At 37.8% G+C, this 18,816-nt stretch overlaps 1 protein-coding gene across 4 annotated transcripts in view; it reads right to left on the minus strand.

Moving 5' to 3' along the window:
- The window catches only part of blnk (B cell linker), an 82,141-nt gene that overhangs the window by 29,570 nt on the left and 33,755 nt on the right, over nucleotides 1-18,816 (minus strand). For 3 of the 4 annotated variants that reach the window (XM_062058756.1, XM_062058755.1, XM_062058754.1), the window contains exons 3-13: nucleotides 12,653-12,718; nucleotides 9,318-9,364; nucleotides 8,090-8,124; nucleotides 7,883-8,000; nucleotides 7,509-7,612; nucleotides 7,345-7,417; nucleotides 7,194-7,268; nucleotides 5,552-5,577; nucleotides 5,442-5,470; nucleotides 2,349-2,376; nucleotides 2,224-2,275 (exon numbers count right to left, since the gene is read on the minus strand). In XM_062058756.1, coding sequence (XP_061914740.1) covers nucleotides 2,224-2,275; nucleotides 2,349-2,376; nucleotides 5,442-5,470; nucleotides 5,552-5,577; nucleotides 7,194-7,268; nucleotides 7,345-7,417; nucleotides 7,509-7,612; nucleotides 7,883-8,000; nucleotides 8,090-8,124; nucleotides 9,318-9,364; nucleotides 12,653-12,718 — 653 coding nt within the window. Of the gene's footprint in view, nucleotides 1-2,223; nucleotides 2,276-2,348; nucleotides 2,377-5,441; nucleotides 5,471-5,551; nucleotides 5,578-7,193; nucleotides 7,269-7,344; nucleotides 7,418-7,508; nucleotides 7,613-7,882; nucleotides 8,001-8,089; nucleotides 8,125-9,317; nucleotides 9,365-12,652; nucleotides 12,719-12,904; nucleotides 13,047-18,816 lie in introns of those variants that run through there. The other variant, XM_062058757.1, reaches the window with a different exon arrangement.

The following is an 18,816-nucleotide window of genomic DNA, read 5'->3' on the forward strand; positions in this document are numbered from 1 at the left end:
GGTTCTTCGTATGGCCCGCAGCAGTTCTTAGTTGAAATACACTTTTCTACCACTTGTGGCAGCAATGACAACATCAAACAAACCGAAGAAGTCTGGCGCCAAAGTCATCGGGAAGTTTGTCCAGCGCAAAAATTATGACAAAGGTCGTAAAGCTGTATTTTTATTCGTACTTAAACTTTAATGACAGTTTATGTAAGAAAATATTTATCATTATTATTCATGGATTTAGCCTATTTATTTTGGAACTACAAAATGGTAGGTACATTTATTTTTCCTCGGTTATTTATGAGTTCTTTGTTATGCAGTATATTTGGTAAGTACTTATTTTCTAATCAGCCTGACCTAATCCCAAGGTTTATGTCATCAATAAATAATCATCTTTGTGATTAACACATGCCTTCATATCATTTGACAAGGTTGTAAACTGTAAGTAGGTTGGATATGAACATTGAATACGGTTAAAATCAAGGGTAAGATTACTAATTCAGTGTCAATATTTAAGTGGGTGGTGGAAAAGTTGGGCCCCGGATTCCAAAGGGTTAAGAACCCCTGCACTATACTGTATGTCTCACTATAATTACATGTGTACTGTATACTCTATATCTCACTACGATTGCATATGTACAGTATACTCTGTTTTATACAATTAGATGATGTGTACAGTATAATGTATGTCTTAAAACAATTACATGTATACAGTATAGTGTATGTTTTTCCACAATTACATGTGTACACTATACTGCAGGGGTGCTCATTACGTCGATCGCGAGCTACCGGTCGATCGCGGAGGGTGTGTCAGTCGATCGCCAGCCAGGCATTAAAAAAATAGTCCTAAAAATGAGCGATCATAAATCTTCACTATGACGTCACTTTCGTCACATGATTGATATTCACGGCACCCGAGGGTCTTCTGAGATGACCCTGGCTGCTGCCAGCTCATTATTAAGAAAAAATTACAGACAGGAAGGCGAGAAACACTTTTTATTTCAACAGACTCTGGCGCCGTACCTGTCGTCAAAACTCCAAAAACCGACTGCACAGTTGCACAATAAAAGCTCTGCTTCATCCTGCCTTCGCTAACAAAATAAGAGTCACAGAAAGCTGGCGTGCACAAACTAGCAAGCTACGGAGTTTGCCACCAATGTATTTCTTCTAAAGTGTATACAGAGGAGTACGGAAGCTGGACAAATACGATGCCAAAAACTAATCACTTTCATGTGGTATTGGACAGAAAAGAGGACTTTTTTTCTCCTCCATTTGAAAATGCGGACGTTATCAGCACCACAGTCTGATTCTTATCAATGCAAGTCATCAGAATCAGGTAATACACCAACTTATATTCTTGTCTTCATGAAAGAAAGGAATCTATATGTGTTAAACATGCTTGCATTATCTTTAAACACCTTTAACTTGTTAACAATATTAACTATATGTGTTAAATATGCTTGTATTATCTTTAAACACATTTAACTTGTTAACAATATTAACTATATGTATTAAACATGCTTGTATTATCTTTAAACACCTTTAACTTATTAACAATATTAACTATATGTGTTAAACATGTTTGTATTATCATTAAACACCTTTAACTTGTTAACAATATTAACTATATGTGTTAAACATGCTTGCATTATCTTTAAACACCTTTAACTTGTTAACAATATTAACTATATATATTAAACATTATTGTATTATCATTAAACACCTTTAATTTATTAACAATATTAACTATATGTGTTAAACATGCTTGTATTATCTTTAAACACCTTTAACTTGTTAACAATATTAACTATATGTGTTAAACATGCTTGTATTATCTTTAAACACCTTTAAATTGTTAACAATACTAACTATATGTATTAAACATTCTTGTATTATCATTAAACACCTTTAATTTATTAACAATATTAACTATATCTGTTAAACATGCTTGCATTATCATTAAACACCTTTAACTTGTTAACAAAAACATATTTAATACATAAGTAAATATAAATTATATATATGAATGAGGTAGATCTCCGCGACTTGATCAATTGAAAAGTGGCTCGCTTGCAGAAAAAGTGTGAGCACCCCTGCTATACTGTATATCTCACTACAATTGCATATTTACAGTATACTGTATGTTTCACTACGATTACATGTGTACACTATACTGTGTAAATGTCTCACTACAATTACATATAAAAAACTAAAGAACACAAAAGACATGATACCCACTGTCGTTCTGGTCACACACTTCATATTCCGTGTCAAGTGTGGCCTGCTGCTCCTGCAAGATCATTGAAAAATTCAGTCTTTAGCACATTTATTTGAATAAGGCTTGCTTATTTCTTAACACTTACTGTAGAGGGTGATGTCTTCATTGTTACTCTGAAAAATATTAGAATAGTGAATGTGTATGTGGGTCATTACAACATTGATGCTGTTTGAATTAAAATTTATGCACAAAAAATTACCAAAAAATACTTTTTTTCTATAAATATATGTATCCTGCACATTAATGAAATTACATATACATTCAATTTAAAATATGTATTTAAGTATCTTGAAAAAGGGGGGAAAAAATAGTTGTTGACCGTCCCCTACTTACCTAACATTATTCTTTCCCACGTAGGGATGGGAATTGAAAACCAGTTCTTGTTCAGAACGGGTTCCCAGTGTATCAGTTCTTTAGAATTCTTTGCCACTTTGTCTAGCGGGTCTCTTAACGGTTCTCCCAGGTGAAAATGACGTCAGCAACACGGCGTGTTACCGGGCGGAAAAAGAACACTGAAGTTTGCCGACATTTTACTAAAAAATACCACAACAGTGCTACTTTTGATATTTCCAACGTTGCTATTTCATCAAGAGGAGGACATACGAGCAATATGCTGAAACTTTTGAACACACAACTTACAATGAATGTTGCGTTTTTGAACCACGCCAATCTCATCCTAGGCATCAGCAGTCAGACGTAAATACAACAGGTACTAATACCGCCGATAATGTTAGCGCTATTACCTGTTAAATTGTAATGAATGCCTTCTCATTCAGATGAGCATGAGGAAACATATTCTGACCGGTTTAGAGGCAGCAATGGTTCCAGTTCATGTCTGCCGCTAGCTTTCACCTTGGCAGGGAAGAGGAATGACGAATGTCACCCAGCAGTGACTAAGTTTGTGTTCAAAAGCTTATAACAATTTGCCACATAGATGCTCCTTCGGTAGGTGAATGTTCAATTGTAGTCAGAGAAAAGTTGCATGTTTTCCTCCAACCACATTTTCGTCATTATATTATACAAGTGCATGGGACTCATACATTGACAATATCGTGTAAAAGTCCATCCATGTCAGCAATTAACTTCAAATGTGAAACTAATATATGTGATATTAACACATTGTATGCAAAGTGAGAAATGTAATACAACTTTGATGATCATGGCTTACAGTTTTAAAAAACAACAAACCACATTTTCTGAGAATTTCAATTCAATGTTTTCATCAGCTGTAAGCACTAAACATCAACATTGTACCTTCATGGGGCGGCTTGGCGTAGTGGGTAGAGCGGCCTTGCCAGAAACCTGAGGGTTGCAGGTTCGCTCCCCGCCTCTTACCATCCAAAAAAATCGCTGCCGTTGTGTCCTTGGGCAGGACACTTCACCCTTGCCCCCGGTGCCGCTCACACCGGAGAATGAATGATGAATGAATGAGTTGTAAAAATGAATGATGGGTTCTCACTTCTCTGTGAAGCGCTTTGAGTGTCTAGAAAAGCGCTATATAAATCTAATCCATTATTATTATTATTAAATATCCCATGTCAACATATTAGTTCCACCTTGTAAATCTAAACAAATCTTTGCACGGTATATTGCACGGTGTATTGTCTAGGCAGATGACAAAGATTCTTAAAAGTTTAGAAATGTTACAAAATGTTACGTTCTTGTGTAATTTTATTTTGTTCAATTCTACAGAATATTTTTTCTCACTGTAGGCTTTGTTAGGTCATGTTAGCTCCAAACTAAACAAATTTGATGCTAAGCTATCATATTGTTATCTTTTTTTCCAAATAAGAATTGATAGGAGAACCAATAAAGAACCGAATCGTTAAGCAGAATTGAAAGTAGAATCGGCTCTGGAAGAATCCCATCAATTTCCATCCCTATTCCCATGAAATTCTGTATAATAACTGTATAATAATTCAAATACTTACATATTTGTGTTACTTCTCATTCCGACTACACTTCACGTTAATTTCCTTAAAAATAATTGGCAAAATAGTTGGAATTTAGACACTATTTGGGTCCCTGAGTTTTCACTCAGTCCTGTTACCCTAACACATTACCTCCTCTGAAAAATGTGGACTATTCCATAGGTCTATTCTATAGGAAGTTGCATCATTACCATTCTCTGCCGGCCATGGGAAGGCCAAAAGTAAGTACACTCATTAATTTTTCTGTATATATGATATTTCAACTATGACGAGGAGGGGTAAAACAACCAGCAAAGTCCTGTTACTTAAATTATTTTGAATGTTTTTTGATATTTAAAATACATTTTTGGTTGAATTACTATAATATCCTTAGTGTCAACATGCTATTAGCATATATGCTATGTTGACTATATTTTATGAAGTTTTAATTTTATGCTAACATTCACTCCTGTTACATTCCGTCATAATATTACAGGTGGCTGTGTCAATGTAAATATCAGTAATAATGATACCAGAGTGGGTATTGGTATCAGATTGATATTAGTGTTATGGTATCGATGCTTATGTTATACGTCCAACAATTTGCTCTTGTATTTTTTTGTCAAATAATTATCTGTAACTGAACTGAATTATTTTGATTGTTTTTATATTAATACATTGTGTTGAATAGTTTAATTTAGTTAAAAAACATTTTTATTTGAATAAAACATTTCTCCTGTGTTATCATAGTCATAATCAACGAGAGGCAAAGTCACAATAGTATTCAATGATTACGATCACGTCAAAGTATTGGTGTTAGTATCAGTATCGGCCATGTTTACTTGGTATCTCATTGATAGGATAGGATAGGACTTTATTGTCATTGCACAAGTACAACGAAACTATGTTTTCAGCACAAACCCGTTCAAGATTAGACAAACAAACAGTGTACAGGGTTACAGAACAGGCTAACCAACATTCCAAGTACCACCCAGCCCTATAAAGTTGCCTGAGATGAGCCAGTACACATTTGAATTATTTCAATATGTGTATTATCCAATTTAAATTTGAAGAAAGACAGAAATGTAAATTTCTTTAAATGAGCAATGGCACAGATTTGATGGAATGTTAATTTAATTGTATTTCTAAACACTCTAAATTCAGTGTCATTGCCAATATTTCTCCGCAGGCAGTTGCAGTATGGGAATTCCCATACAGTAGTCAGAATGAGCTCCAAATAATGATATTGTAAGAAATATCAGGTTTACCTGTCTACTGGGAGAACCAACATGCTATTCTGAAAAGAGGACAGAAAAACAAAATATGTCATTTTAAGACCATCAGCTAATTGCTGTCACTGTGACATTGAAACGTTTACCTCTTGTTCTGGAACTTCATAAAAATCTGAAAAATATGTAATAGTTGTAAGTCAGTGTATTGTTAGATTTGAGAGTAGTACATTCACTGTACAAGCACACATACACATACTGTACATATACAAGTACATATGCACACATACACTCATGCACATAATCACGTTTCATCAAACATATATAACGTTGTTGCCCTAGGGTAAACTGGGTATAACACATGGCACACAGACAAAGCTTAACCTATTGTTACTATAACAATCTACTAGGTTAATGTAGGTTGCTTCTCTTTCTTCCCCTACATTTTTCTGCATTCTTTCGTATCTCAAGTTATCATTACGTATATGTATTGTTGCATTTGAACAATTGTATTGTTGATAATAAAGGTAAAGTACTGGTATTGTTTATTATCAATAGCACTATTTCTATTGGTATTCATATTGCTCCATTTTTAGTGCAATAATGCTCATTGTCATTTCTGTATTTTTTTTTAAAATTTTCGCTAACTGCTTATTTGCTATTACTTTTACCATCATATTTGTACATGTCGTATTTGCTGATGTTGCTCTGTTGTTGTTGTTGTTGTTGTTGTTGTTGTGTTTGCTGTTGTTGTTTTTGTCTCTCTGTCTAATCCCCCTCTTGTCCCCACAATTCCCCCCTCTGTCTTCCTTTTTCTCTCTTTCTATCCCCTCCTGCTCCGGCCCGGCTGCACCAAATGATAATATAAATACATTTAATAAAGTCAAAATACAAGTAAGGCAACAAGAGAAGTATCCTACACTTCTCTTTTGTAAAGTAAATCTGAACAGCCGATATGGGCATCTACATCTACTATATGATTTGCCCGAGAAGCTGGGCAGGACATTATAAAAAAAAAAAAAAAAAAAAAAAAAAAAGATTTGAGAGTAGTGTTTACTAGAATAAATGTTTTTTTATGTTTAAAATACCACTTGTACTACTACTACTGCTACTAGCAGTAGCAGGCTGTGCATCTGGTACCTGGTCATACAGTGGAGACTTCTCTACAGACTATTCAGTTTATCAAGTTTGGCTCGTCAAACAGTTTTGCTCTGATCAACCAATCAGAGGGTGCAAAAATGCTGACGTTCGCACCGTACGCCTGCTAGCAGGCCCTGCGAGGCGAATCTGAAATCTGTTTGGTTAGAGAAACAGGAAAAAAAATTCTGGAGACCCGAGGCAGATTACAATGACATTGCTACAAATTCCTTGTAGAAGCTGAAATCTGATTGGTTAAAGAAACAGCCCCTCTGCTAATATAATTTAAGTGACATTGGGCCAGCAGTACTGATTCAAAAATAGTTTTTACATACTGGAAGTAGTGTAGAAAGACTGATACAGTTCCGTGTCACAAATAATAGAATTTAAGTTGTACCGGTAAATGTGGGTCAGTGCTTATAGTACTGTTTAGGCCAGCAGAGAAGGCCTTGCTGGCACGGACCGCCCACCACTGATACATTGTACTAATACAACTGCTAGACTAATGCTTGCTGCTTATGTATTGGTGTAACATGTCTACAGTATGCTGACATAATCAATGATTGAGTTATAATAAAATGTCATGCTCAAGGGATCAATAAAGTTATATTGAAAAATCAACAAATAAATAATTAAATCAATATTTTCACCTACCTGGACTGTGTTGACACGTTGGTAAAGTTGCATGTACCATGGAGTGGCACCTGTTTGCATCAGACATCTTAGAATCTATGGACAGAGATATAGAAAAAGGATCAAATGTTTGAGGTTGATCCTGTACGTCCTTTTCTGACATGTATCTTACGAGCTGGGGGGTTGTCTGCAGGATCCACATAGTTGTCATCATCGTTTTTGCCATCAGGACTGATGTAGTTCTCCTGTGTGGCAAAACAGACAACACAGGCAACAATTAATTGCTGTACACACTCGATTGCAAGTATCGCTAGGGAGTTTTTATCTTGAAGGCACTTCATTATTGTCCGCAAGGGTTTGTGCAGGTGTCAGTTGTCGGAATTCTTGCTTCTGTTTGAAGGCATTTCTGAGTTTCAGTTTTGGTCCATTACGCCAGCTGTCTGGAAAGGAGAAATGGACAGTCAGCATTTGCATACTGCACCTCTCTAGAGACCCTGTGGTGATGGTTTGACAGTGTTTCGATTAAAAAACACAAAGCACTCAATTTTACTTTGATTAAAAACAATATCAAAGTTATAGAAGGATTATTGTGCACATTTTGATGAATCGACACAGGCACCCAAAGGTCTCAAAGTCTTCTTGAATGTCATTTCTGGCGATGCATGATAGGAAACAACAGTTTATGTTTGAGTAGATATGACAATACTGACCAATATACTCTCCCATCAGAAGGGATGATGAAGAACTTCTGGTAATGGATTTCTGGCTTGGAGGCGGCTCATATTTTACATCATACTCTTGCAGTGGATTGTCATACATGTCATTATCCTGCGGACAACATGCATTATACTTATTGTTTGATAAAAGTGAGTCCGAAGAAATAAATGGAGATGCTGTATCCACCCAGCCCAACCTACATAATCAGGTTCAGACATAATTTCAGCTTCTTCATCTGTAAAAACAACAACGTAAGTGTGAGATATTTCAAGGAAGAGTGTTTAAGATATTGAAGGGCACTTCAAATGCTGTCAACATGGACACATATTGCATAGTTTTGGATAGTTCTGATATGATGTCGACAAGCAAAATTCTCCACAAAATAGACACAGTAATGAATCTTGTTGAGGCTTGTTTTCGAACGAGTTTCAGCACTTTTTGGAACGCCCACTTTTAGCTCCAAAATGTCGGCAGGCCTTTATCAGCCACTGACGTCACCTACAGAAGACTGGAAGCAATTTCATATTTGTGTTTTGGTAATATCTTCATTCCAAATCATGATATTTTCACACAGACTTTGAAGGAATGATCAAATATGTCTGCCAGATGTATTGTTGCAGGTTGTAGCAATACACCTAAAGAAATAGTCAACTTGCATACATTTCAAAATGATGGGAAAACGAAGGCAGTATGGAACTCTCCAGTCAAATTGACTCGCGCAAAATGGGACGGACCAGGCGAGATGAGTGTAATTTGCAGCGATCATTCTAATGATTCTGACTTGAAAGAAGAAAGATTTTGGACAAAGATTGGATGTAAAACAATTCTGCGGAAAAAATTGAGAACGAAATGCAGACCCGGTGATCAAAAACAAGAGAAAAAGAAGGTAAGCCACTGGTGTTTTATTTTTGCGTCCTCTTCTACTGATGTACTCCTCAAGATGTTTGAGGGAATGCTGAAAGAGCATGAGGAAACACAGGCTATGGTGTCTACTGACGAGGAAATGGAAGAGCAGGAAAGTCCGGAAATATTTATTTTTTGGTCATAACGTTAATCATATCAGTTTTGAAGTAATCATGGGCCAGGGCGACAAAACATGCAATTAAGTGATCAAAATAAAAGTTTACACTCCTTTATTCACACTGTCTATACGGGGAATTGGGCTCTAGTTCTGTATATGACGTCACAGCAGGAGGGGGCAGCATAGTGAGTCATTCCAAGTACAGTTAGTTATCTACCGATTACTCAAAAACTAATTTATACAATGGGAAATGAAGGCCAGATAAAAAAATTTCATTTGTTTCATTAAAAAATACATAAAGCTAACTTTTTAGGGAAAGTTTGGTCATCAGGAAGTTTAAGTGTGCCACATTGTTTCTGCTCTGTCTCAGCTTTCCACTCCATCATTTCCCAAGAAACAGATCCTACCTAAGTAATCTCTCACAGGCACTTCTGGAACTGGTTTGTTTTTCACTCTGCAAGAGAAAGAAAATATGATGACAATAAAGAAATAGTGCAGTGTTTTACACACCATTTATTCATTTAATTATTATTATTAGAGTCTAGTATTAGGGGTAACAGTTTAAACACGGAGCTGCAGACTCCTCTATACACACATCAAGAGTACCATGGCAGCTGTTGGACAATGTCGCCCAAACGTGTCCAAGGCTTTTCACACTAGTTCAGTGGTTCTTAACCTGGGTTCGGTGAGTCTGGCTCAGGGGTTCGGCGGAGGTCAAAACACACCCGACTCATCGTGTAAATAAAATCTTCTCCCTATCGGGGTATTATGGATACAGCAACAGCAGAAGTCACACTGATTTGCAGGTGTGTAATTTGTTGTGAGTTTATGCACTGTGTTGGTTTTGTTCTTTGAACAAGGTGATGTTCATGCACGGTTCATTTTGTGCACCAGTAAAAAAACATGCTAACACTTTAGTATGGGGAACATATTCACCATTAATTAGTTGCTTATTAACATGCAAATTAGTAACATATTGGCTCTTAACTACTCATTATTAAGTACTTATTAATGCCTTATTTGGCATGGCCTTAACCCTAACCCTCTAACCCTGGCCCTAACCCTCTAACCCTAACCCTAACCAAATAACTCTAAATGAAGTCTTTGTTACTTAGAATATGTTCCCCTAGTGTCCAAAAAACTCTAAATTAAGTCTTTGTTACTTAGAATATGTTCCCCATACTAAAGTGTTACCAAAAACATATAACTTTGTCTTGAATTAAAATATTTTTGTCTTTGTCTTGAATTAAAATATTTTTCACTAAAGAAGGGTTCGGTGAATGCGCATATGAAACTCGTGGGGTTCGGTACCTCCAACAAGGTTAAAAACCACTGCACTAGTTGGACATACTCGGAAAACTTTACCAGGGAAGTCTCCCTGTAGAAAGCATCTATGGTAAATCTCAAAACCATTTGACCGTCACCTTGCTGTTGTATTGTTCAAAAAAAATATATTCAGAATATATATTTTTGGTTGCCTAGAATCTTGGTCCTGTATTTTATTCTGATTTGAGACCTGATCAACTATCCATCCATCCATCCATTTCCTTCCGCTTATTCCCTTCGGGGTCGCGGGGGCGCTGGAGCCTATCTAAGCTACAATCGGGCGGAAGGCGGGGTACACCCTGGACAAGTCGCCACCTCATCGCAAACCTGATCAACTAATTGAAGGAAAATATCACAAGATCATCCAAAGAAGTATCAGTAACGGTGATACTGGCCATTTATTTGCTTTAGCATCGGCTCAAAACTGAAATTTGTATCATCTGACCACATGACTACGGACCCTGCAAAAAATGTCTCTGTTTTAATTTTCCCACATTTTTTAACTATACACTGAGCGAGATGAACTCTTCCACCGGGAACCATGGCCTCGAATTCTGCCCAAGGTTGCTTCACGACCAAGCTGCAAACATCCCACTAAAAAGGGCAACAGCTCAATGAAGACCTCAGAAGTATATTTACCCTATTTGACCAAATATAAGACAACAGTGAATATAGGACGAAACCTCTTTTTCCAGACCCTGGGGAAATAGAGTTAAAATGTTTTCAGTAACGTTATAAAAACAAGTGCTAGACTGCAAAAGAAAAGCACATAATACATTTTAGTGATGTTCCATTGATCACCATTATCTTCAATGAGCTTGTTGTTTGCTAACTTGCCCAACAATTTAGGACACTTTTTTTGACCTAGTATCTGTGTTACAGCTGCATGAGTGAGTGACAGGAAGAAAAGCTCTGGTTCGCTCTTGACGTACATTTGGGCCGATACAGCCATTTGGAAAAAGCAGAGATGAGACCTCAGAGCCACCAAAGCTTGATTTCATTTTCAGAGACTGTGTATGAAGATAATAAACAGAACTAGTGATAGGGGGTCAGGGCAACCTCGGAGTCCAATTTGAGCACATTCTGACACTGATTGTCCAAGAACTAATGATGCGTTCCATTAACCTGGGAAGTTGGAAGTCAAAACTTGGAATGACGTCACTGCCGAGTGACTGCACGCGCAATCCAGTTACGGGGTCGAAAAACAACATGGCCGCATCCGCAAACGCTATTCTTGCGCTTGCATTATCTGAATATAAACGACTTCTGGAAAAATATGCGGTCATTCTGCAACCTTCAGAACACATACACTATGTAAAACCTATAGAACACATGACAAAAAACATAATTTACTCTACAGTAACATTACCATATATAAATGTCCAACAATACATAGTATATGGCTGATTTACTGCGGCACAAAATAGACATAAATGGTATCACAGAGGGGTTAGTGCGTCTGCCTCACAATACGAAGGTCCTGGGTTTGATTCTGCGCTCGGGATCTTTTTGTGTGGAGTTTGCATGTTCTCCCCGTGACTGCGTGGGTTCCCTCCGGGTACTCCGGTTTCTTCCCACCTCCAAAGACATGCACCTGGGGATAGGTTGATTGGCAACACTAAATTGGCCTTAGTGTGTGAATGTGAGTGTGAATGTCGTCTGTCTATCTGTGTTGGCCCTGCGATGAGGTGGCGACTTGTCCAGGGTGTACCCCGCCTTCCGTCTGATTGTAGCTGAGATAGGCTCCAGCACCCCCCGCGACCCCAAAAGGGATAAGCGGTAGGAAATGGATGGATGGATGGGTATCATAGGAAGCTTCTATTTTTGTTTACACTCAGAGCAGCTATCTTTGAAGCCAACTTGGGGGTGGTGAGGACTCTTCGACTTTAAGAGTAGGAAATCCGACCTCGTGGGGCGTTTCCACTAGAAATTTCAGACTTCGAACTCGGAAATTATAACTTTCTATTACAAATATAGAACGCAACATTAGTACTTCTGGAACACCCCACATAAAACACTGTGAGACACAAGGCTGGATGGCTTTTCTAAGACCACAAATCACAAACCTCCAAAACCCTCCAGTGTTCCACGACCAGCATTAAAGTCATAAGACAACCTCATCCACACCTGACTTCCTGCCACTGATTATATTTTTAAAGTGATTTTTTTCAATTGTGTTTAACTAACAGTCACTAACATGTAAAACAAGCCTTCTATGTTATCAGGAGAAAGGAAAGGAAAGTGAAACCTAAACCACCTGTGTGAGATATTTTTGTTTCTCTTATAGCAGTTGTGAATGTGGAACCAACAATTTCTATCAGTATGCAACACAAATTCAATTTATTCATGTTAGCGAGTTACCAAAACTCATTCAACACATACATATGTGTTTTTGACTGCCAAAGCTTGAATGTACCTTTTTAATTTATTCAGGAAACTGCTATCATTTTTCTGAATGTCCTGAACGATATTCTGAAGCTGCCTGAAACAAAGACAAGTGAGAATATATAATCAAATAAATTGTTAAATGTTCAGTTCTAGAATGGTAACTGCAGTGTTAAACTGTATTATAACTGACTGTTTAATATCTATCTTTAGGTCCAAATAAGAGTAAAACAACATCTCTGGTCATCATTCCTGTGACACAAAAACGATTCATAGATCTTACCGAATCTTTGCAGAAGCACAAGTCGTGAGTTTACTGAAAGCTTCCATCATTGTACTCAGATCCAAGTGTTACTCTTAACATGCAGTACTTTCAATCCATATACAGTAAGCCAAGTCCTTCTCAACAAGTGAGGGCTTCATTGTTTGTGACTCCCCCCACACAAAAAGAATCACATCTCTTTTCTAGTTCTGTCACTCCCACTCCCCCACTAACACATAACACATGCAGGTGTTGATCATTTTTGTGCTGGAACTGTGTTGCCTTTTAAGCTTTTCATGCACATTTACTAGCACCATATTGTATTGTACACAGTATGTTGGAGCATGTCTAAGGAGCTTTGATTCAATGCCCTGAAAACACTGTGTGACAAGGTCGTTGCAAGCTTGTGTTGGATCAAGCCTGCTCTATTAGGGCCCTATTGTATGAAGGGCCGTTAGGGACATTTTTTTAAATGTATTTTTTATTTAGCCTTTATTTAACCAGGTAAAATCCCAATGAGATCAAATATCTCTTTTCTAAGGGAGACCTGGCCAAGAGGGCAGCAGCAAGGTTACATTAAAAACAGTAAACAACACATAAAACATGAAATGTACAACATAAAGACTTGCTCACATAACACATGTGCATACAGACAAGGTAGACTGCAATCCTTTCACAGAAGCTTTAAACTTTAAACATTATTCAGAATTACGTCTTATATACACTACTGAAATGCTCTCACATAAACAACTGAAATGTTTTTCTCTCACGCACACTACTGAAACACTCTCATATACACTACTGAAACACTCTCACACACACTACTGAAACACTCTCATACACACTACTGAAACACTCTCATACACACTACTGAAACACTCTCATACAAACTACTGAAATGTTTTTCTCTCACACACACTATTGAAACACTCTCATACACACTACTGAAACACTCTCATAAACACTACTAAAATTTTTTTCTCTCACACACACTACTGAAACACTCTCATACACACTACTGAAATGTTTTTCTCTCACACACACTACTGAGACACTCTTATGCACACTACTGAAACACTCTCATGCACACTACTGAAACACTCTCATACACATTACTGATAAGATTTTCTCTCACACACTACTGAAACACTCTCATATGCACTACTGAAACACTCATACACACTACTGAATTACTTTTCTCTCACACACACTACTGAAACTGTCATACACATTACTGGAATGTTTTTCTCTCACACACACTACTGAAACACTCCCATAAACAGTAATGATTTTTTTCTATCTTCTACACTACTGAAACACTCTCATTCACACTACTGAAAACCTCTCTCTCTCTCACACACACACACACACGCACACACACACACACACACACACACACACACACACACACACACACACACACACACACACACATGGAATTATTTTTTAGTAGTATTAGTAAGATGAGAATCAGCACCTCCAAGTCCGAGTCCATGGTTCTTGCCCGGAAAAGGGTGGAGTGCCATCTCCGGGTTGCGGAGGAGACCCTGCCCCAAGTGGAGGAGTTCAAGTACCTCGGAGTCTTGTTCACGAGTGAGGGAAGAGTGGATCGTGAGATCGACAGGCGGAACGGTGCGGCGTCTTCAGTAATGCGGACGCTGTATCGATCCGTTGTGGTGAAGAAGGAGCTGAGCTGGAAGGCAAAGCTCTCAATTTACCGGTCGATCTACCTTCCCATCCTCACCTACGGTCATGAGCTTTGGGTTATGACCGAAAGGACAAGATCACGGGTACAAGCGACCGAAATGAGTTTCCTCCGCCGGGTGGCGGGGCTCTCCCTTAGAGATAGGATGAGAAGCTCTGCCATCGGGGGGAGCTCAAAGTAAAGCCGCTGCTCCTCCACATCGAGAGGAGCCAGATGAGGTGGTTCGGGCATCTGGTCAGGATGCCACCCGAACGCCTCCCTAGGGAGGTGTTTAGGGCACGTCCGACCGGTAGGAGGCTACGGGGAAGACCCAGGACACGTTGGGAAGACTATGTCTCCCGGCTGGCCTGGGAACGCCTCGGGATCCCCCGGGAAGAGCTGGACGAAGTGGCTGGGGAGAGGGAAGTCTGGGCTTCCCTGCTTAGGCTGCTGCCCCCGCGACCCGACCTCGGATAAGCGGAAGAAGATGGATGGATGGAGTATTAGTAAAAGTGATTTCACTAGTACGTATGAGAGCTTTTCACTAGTGCATGTGAGAGAAAAAATGTCATTAGTATGCGTGAAAGGATTTCACTTGTATGTGTGAGAGCTTTTCACGAGTGTGTGTGAGAAGATTTGCCTTCCGGTTCCGGTCATCAATAATGCATGCTCCTTTTCAACCAAGTTTTTTAATTTTTTTTCAGCCAAGTTGTTTCGGAACAAAATGTCTGCCTAACTGCTGACAAGTAGCCTAATTGAGGCAGCAGCTCTGCTTCATAATTTGATGGCCTCAGTGGAGAATATAAGAACACTTTCAATGCAACAACAGTCGGGCTGCAGCCGTCCGTTGCACCTGCAGGCCGCGACACCTAAACGGTCACACCTCGTTGCCTTTCTCCTCCCGGCAGCCAAGCAATATGGCGCTGCCTTTTACAGCTCTGGAGCATTCGTTCCGGAGCGAGTGTGCACCGCAGCGTTATCAAGCGCAACGTTTCAGCTCATGGACATCGAGAAAGAGGAGGAAAAGGTAAATAGAAATTATTCATTTCTAAATTATTGTTATATCCCACGAAATATAATGCAACATGGCATTGTAGTGAGCTAAGCAGTTAGCCGTGTGTGCCTCTACTACAAACAAGCTAGCAACTATTGATTCCGCGGGTCCTATAGAGTCTCACATCTATTGCAAACTTGCCGTTTGTCTTGCAGGGAGCCCAAAAAGTACACTGTCAAATCAGCTAGTAATGTTTGCAGCTTTGTTGCTATGGTAACATGTAGGCTGACCATATTCTGAAATCCCAAAAAGATGACACATATATGCGTGCCAAGACGGGCAGCACGCCAAGGCCGGGACTAGGTGAAAATTTGCCAATGATACTCGAACTTGCTTTATAAATAATATATTTATTTAAATAAAGCATTTTTTCTCCTCTGTTGACAGTATAACAAAATAAGTCACACTTATATTCTGTAACATTCACAGTTTTAGAAAAAGCACAGAGGTAGCAATATTCAAAATAACCTCTTGTATATAATATAAACATAAATAATGCCTCAAAACAGGTTAATTATATTTAAACAAAAAACAGGTGACAGCCCATTCTTTAAAATGTATCTTCTCAGTCTAGTGGACCATTCTAATGTAAAAAATATAAATAATGCCTCAAAACATTTGAAACAAAAACAGAGGTTCTCAGAGAATACACCATAGGTGAAGAGTATTTCACACATCAGTTAAAACAACAAAAACAAAGGTAGCATCACAGTTTCATATCATTTTACTTTAAAGGAGTAGAAAGAAGTAAAGCTTATTTAATCCTACCCCTTTCCCACTTCTTCTTTTTTTTTCTTTTTTCATTTTATTTTTATTGACATCCAGCATCAGACATTCCTATCCATTACATCATATTCACATACATCTTATATCTGTTGTCTGCCCTATATGTTCAAATGTTTTTTGTTTATATCCCAACCATACCAGCCACCACCCCCCGAAAAGAAAGTAACAGCAAAAAAAACAACAACAAAGTAATATCTACAAATACAACAATTAAATAAACAAAAAATAAATGATAATACCTTAATAATAATAATAATTAGAAATAAAATAATTAAAAAAATATATATAAACAGATGCTTATATATATATATTTATATATACACACATACATATATATGTACACACACATACACATATACATACATACATACCTGTACACGTATAGGGGGTAATCCTTTTTTTTTTTGAACAGTACAATCACTAATTCGAAAAATTAAAGTCAGGTTTATGGGGCGTGACATAATTGACCCATTTTTCCCAGTATGAAGTACATTTTTCCAATTTATAGTTAATAAAGGCAGTTATCTTCTCCATTTGATATATGTCCATTGTGATTTCCATCCATTGCTTCAAAGTCGGGCTCTCCTGGGATATCCATTTCCTAGTAATGGTCTTTTTCAAGCCACCAGTAGGATATTCCTTAAGTGTTTATCTTTCTCCAGCCAGTCCTGAGGTACATGTCCAAAAAACAAAGTTTTACTTTCAAGGGGTATTTCACGTTGGAAAATATCCTGTAGAGCTTGGTGTATCTCTTTCCAATAGTCCTTTATGGTGGAGCAGTCCCAGAAAACATGATGGTGGTTTGCATTTGAATTCCCACAATTTCTCCAACAGGCAGGGGAGTTGTTATCATAGTGAGACTTCTGAGAAGGTGTAATAAAAAATCTGATCAAACTTTTCCAGCCAAACTCCCTCCACTTGGGTGAGCTGGTACAAGTCCATTGATATTTCCATATTATTGTCCATTCTTCCTCAGATATATTTATCCCTCCTTCCTTCTCCCATTTTGTTTTAATATATGAAGTTGAATATGATTTCATATTCAACAGACCCTTATACAAGCATGAAACACTTCTATCAATAGTTTCTGAATTGTAGGCTTTTGTAAACAGTTCAATCAAACATATACTTGTCTTTGTGACACTTTTCACCTTCATATTAACAAAATGTCACAACTGCAAATATCGATAGAAGTCTTGGTTTTCTAATATATATGTCCTTTTAATAGTTTCAAAACTAAGCATTTTTTCATCTTTCATTACACTACATAAAGCTGTTATACCCTTAGATATCCAGTCCTTAAATCTCGAGTCTAATTTATTAGGTGTAAACTCTGTGTCATAGGCACACCATTTAAGAACTGCAATATCACTCTCGAGTTTGTATTCCTTTATAATCATTTTCCACACTTTAAGGGTCCATTTCACCCATTGGGTTATCAATGTTATTTATGTGGGTCTGTAAATTGCTATCGGCCAGGATTGCTTGTATGGGGATGGAGGGCATTTCTTCTTCAATAATTTTCCATTGAGCAGTATATGACGGGTTGCACCAGCATATCACTGCTCTCATCTGGGCTGCAAAATAATTATATCGGAGGCAAGGTAAACCCCATCCTCCCTTTTGTTTGACCAATTGTAAAGTTTTGAGACGAACTCTTGGCCTTTTACTTTGCCATATATACTGTAGCGTCCAGAAGAAGTGCACACCAAGTCTGACGCTCTTTTTTAACTTTTATTGAGCAACCTATAATAACACAGCTCAACTTATCTTGTTCCTTCCACACACACGTCTATCCTCCTCCTCATTTCCGCAACAACAACCTTCCTCCTTCTTCGCCAATCATCTTACAGGCGTGCTACGTTCACAACAATGGGAATTCTAAATCTCACTCACTCAAGAACACAACATCAACTTCAGCAGGTCGTTACAATACCTTGATAGCATTTTGTCCCATTCATTGAATTGGTTTTGGTTAATCTCTATTGGCAGGGTTTGAAATAGGTACATCAGTCTTGGCAGTACATTCATTTTAATGGAACCAATTCTAGAACTAAGGCTAAAAAAAGGAATTAAGTTCCATCTTGCTATGTCATCTTTTATTTTTTTATGTATGGGTAAGATAATTGTATTCTGATAATTTTGTTAGATCTTTTGACAAATTAATGCCAAGGTATTTAAAAGACTCTGTTTGCCATATCAAAGGGTAACTACTTCTGATTTCCCCTGGTGGGTTATAATTATATGAGAGTAGATGGGTTTTACCTATATTGATTTTATATCCTGATAGTTGACCATACAGTTCAAATGATTGCATTAATTTAGGGAGCGAGTATGTTGGGTGTCCGAGGTAGACCAAAATGTCATCCGCATAGCAGGCCAGTTTATACTCTCTTCCTTTAATCATGA

Source organism: Entelurus aequoreus, linkage group LG09 (genome assembly GCF_033978785.1).
Source record: "Entelurus aequoreus isolate RoL-2023_Sb linkage group LG09, RoL_Eaeq_v1.1, whole genome shotgun sequence".
NCBI lineage: Eukaryota > Metazoa > Chordata > Actinopteri > Syngnathiformes > Syngnathidae > Entelurus > Entelurus aequoreus.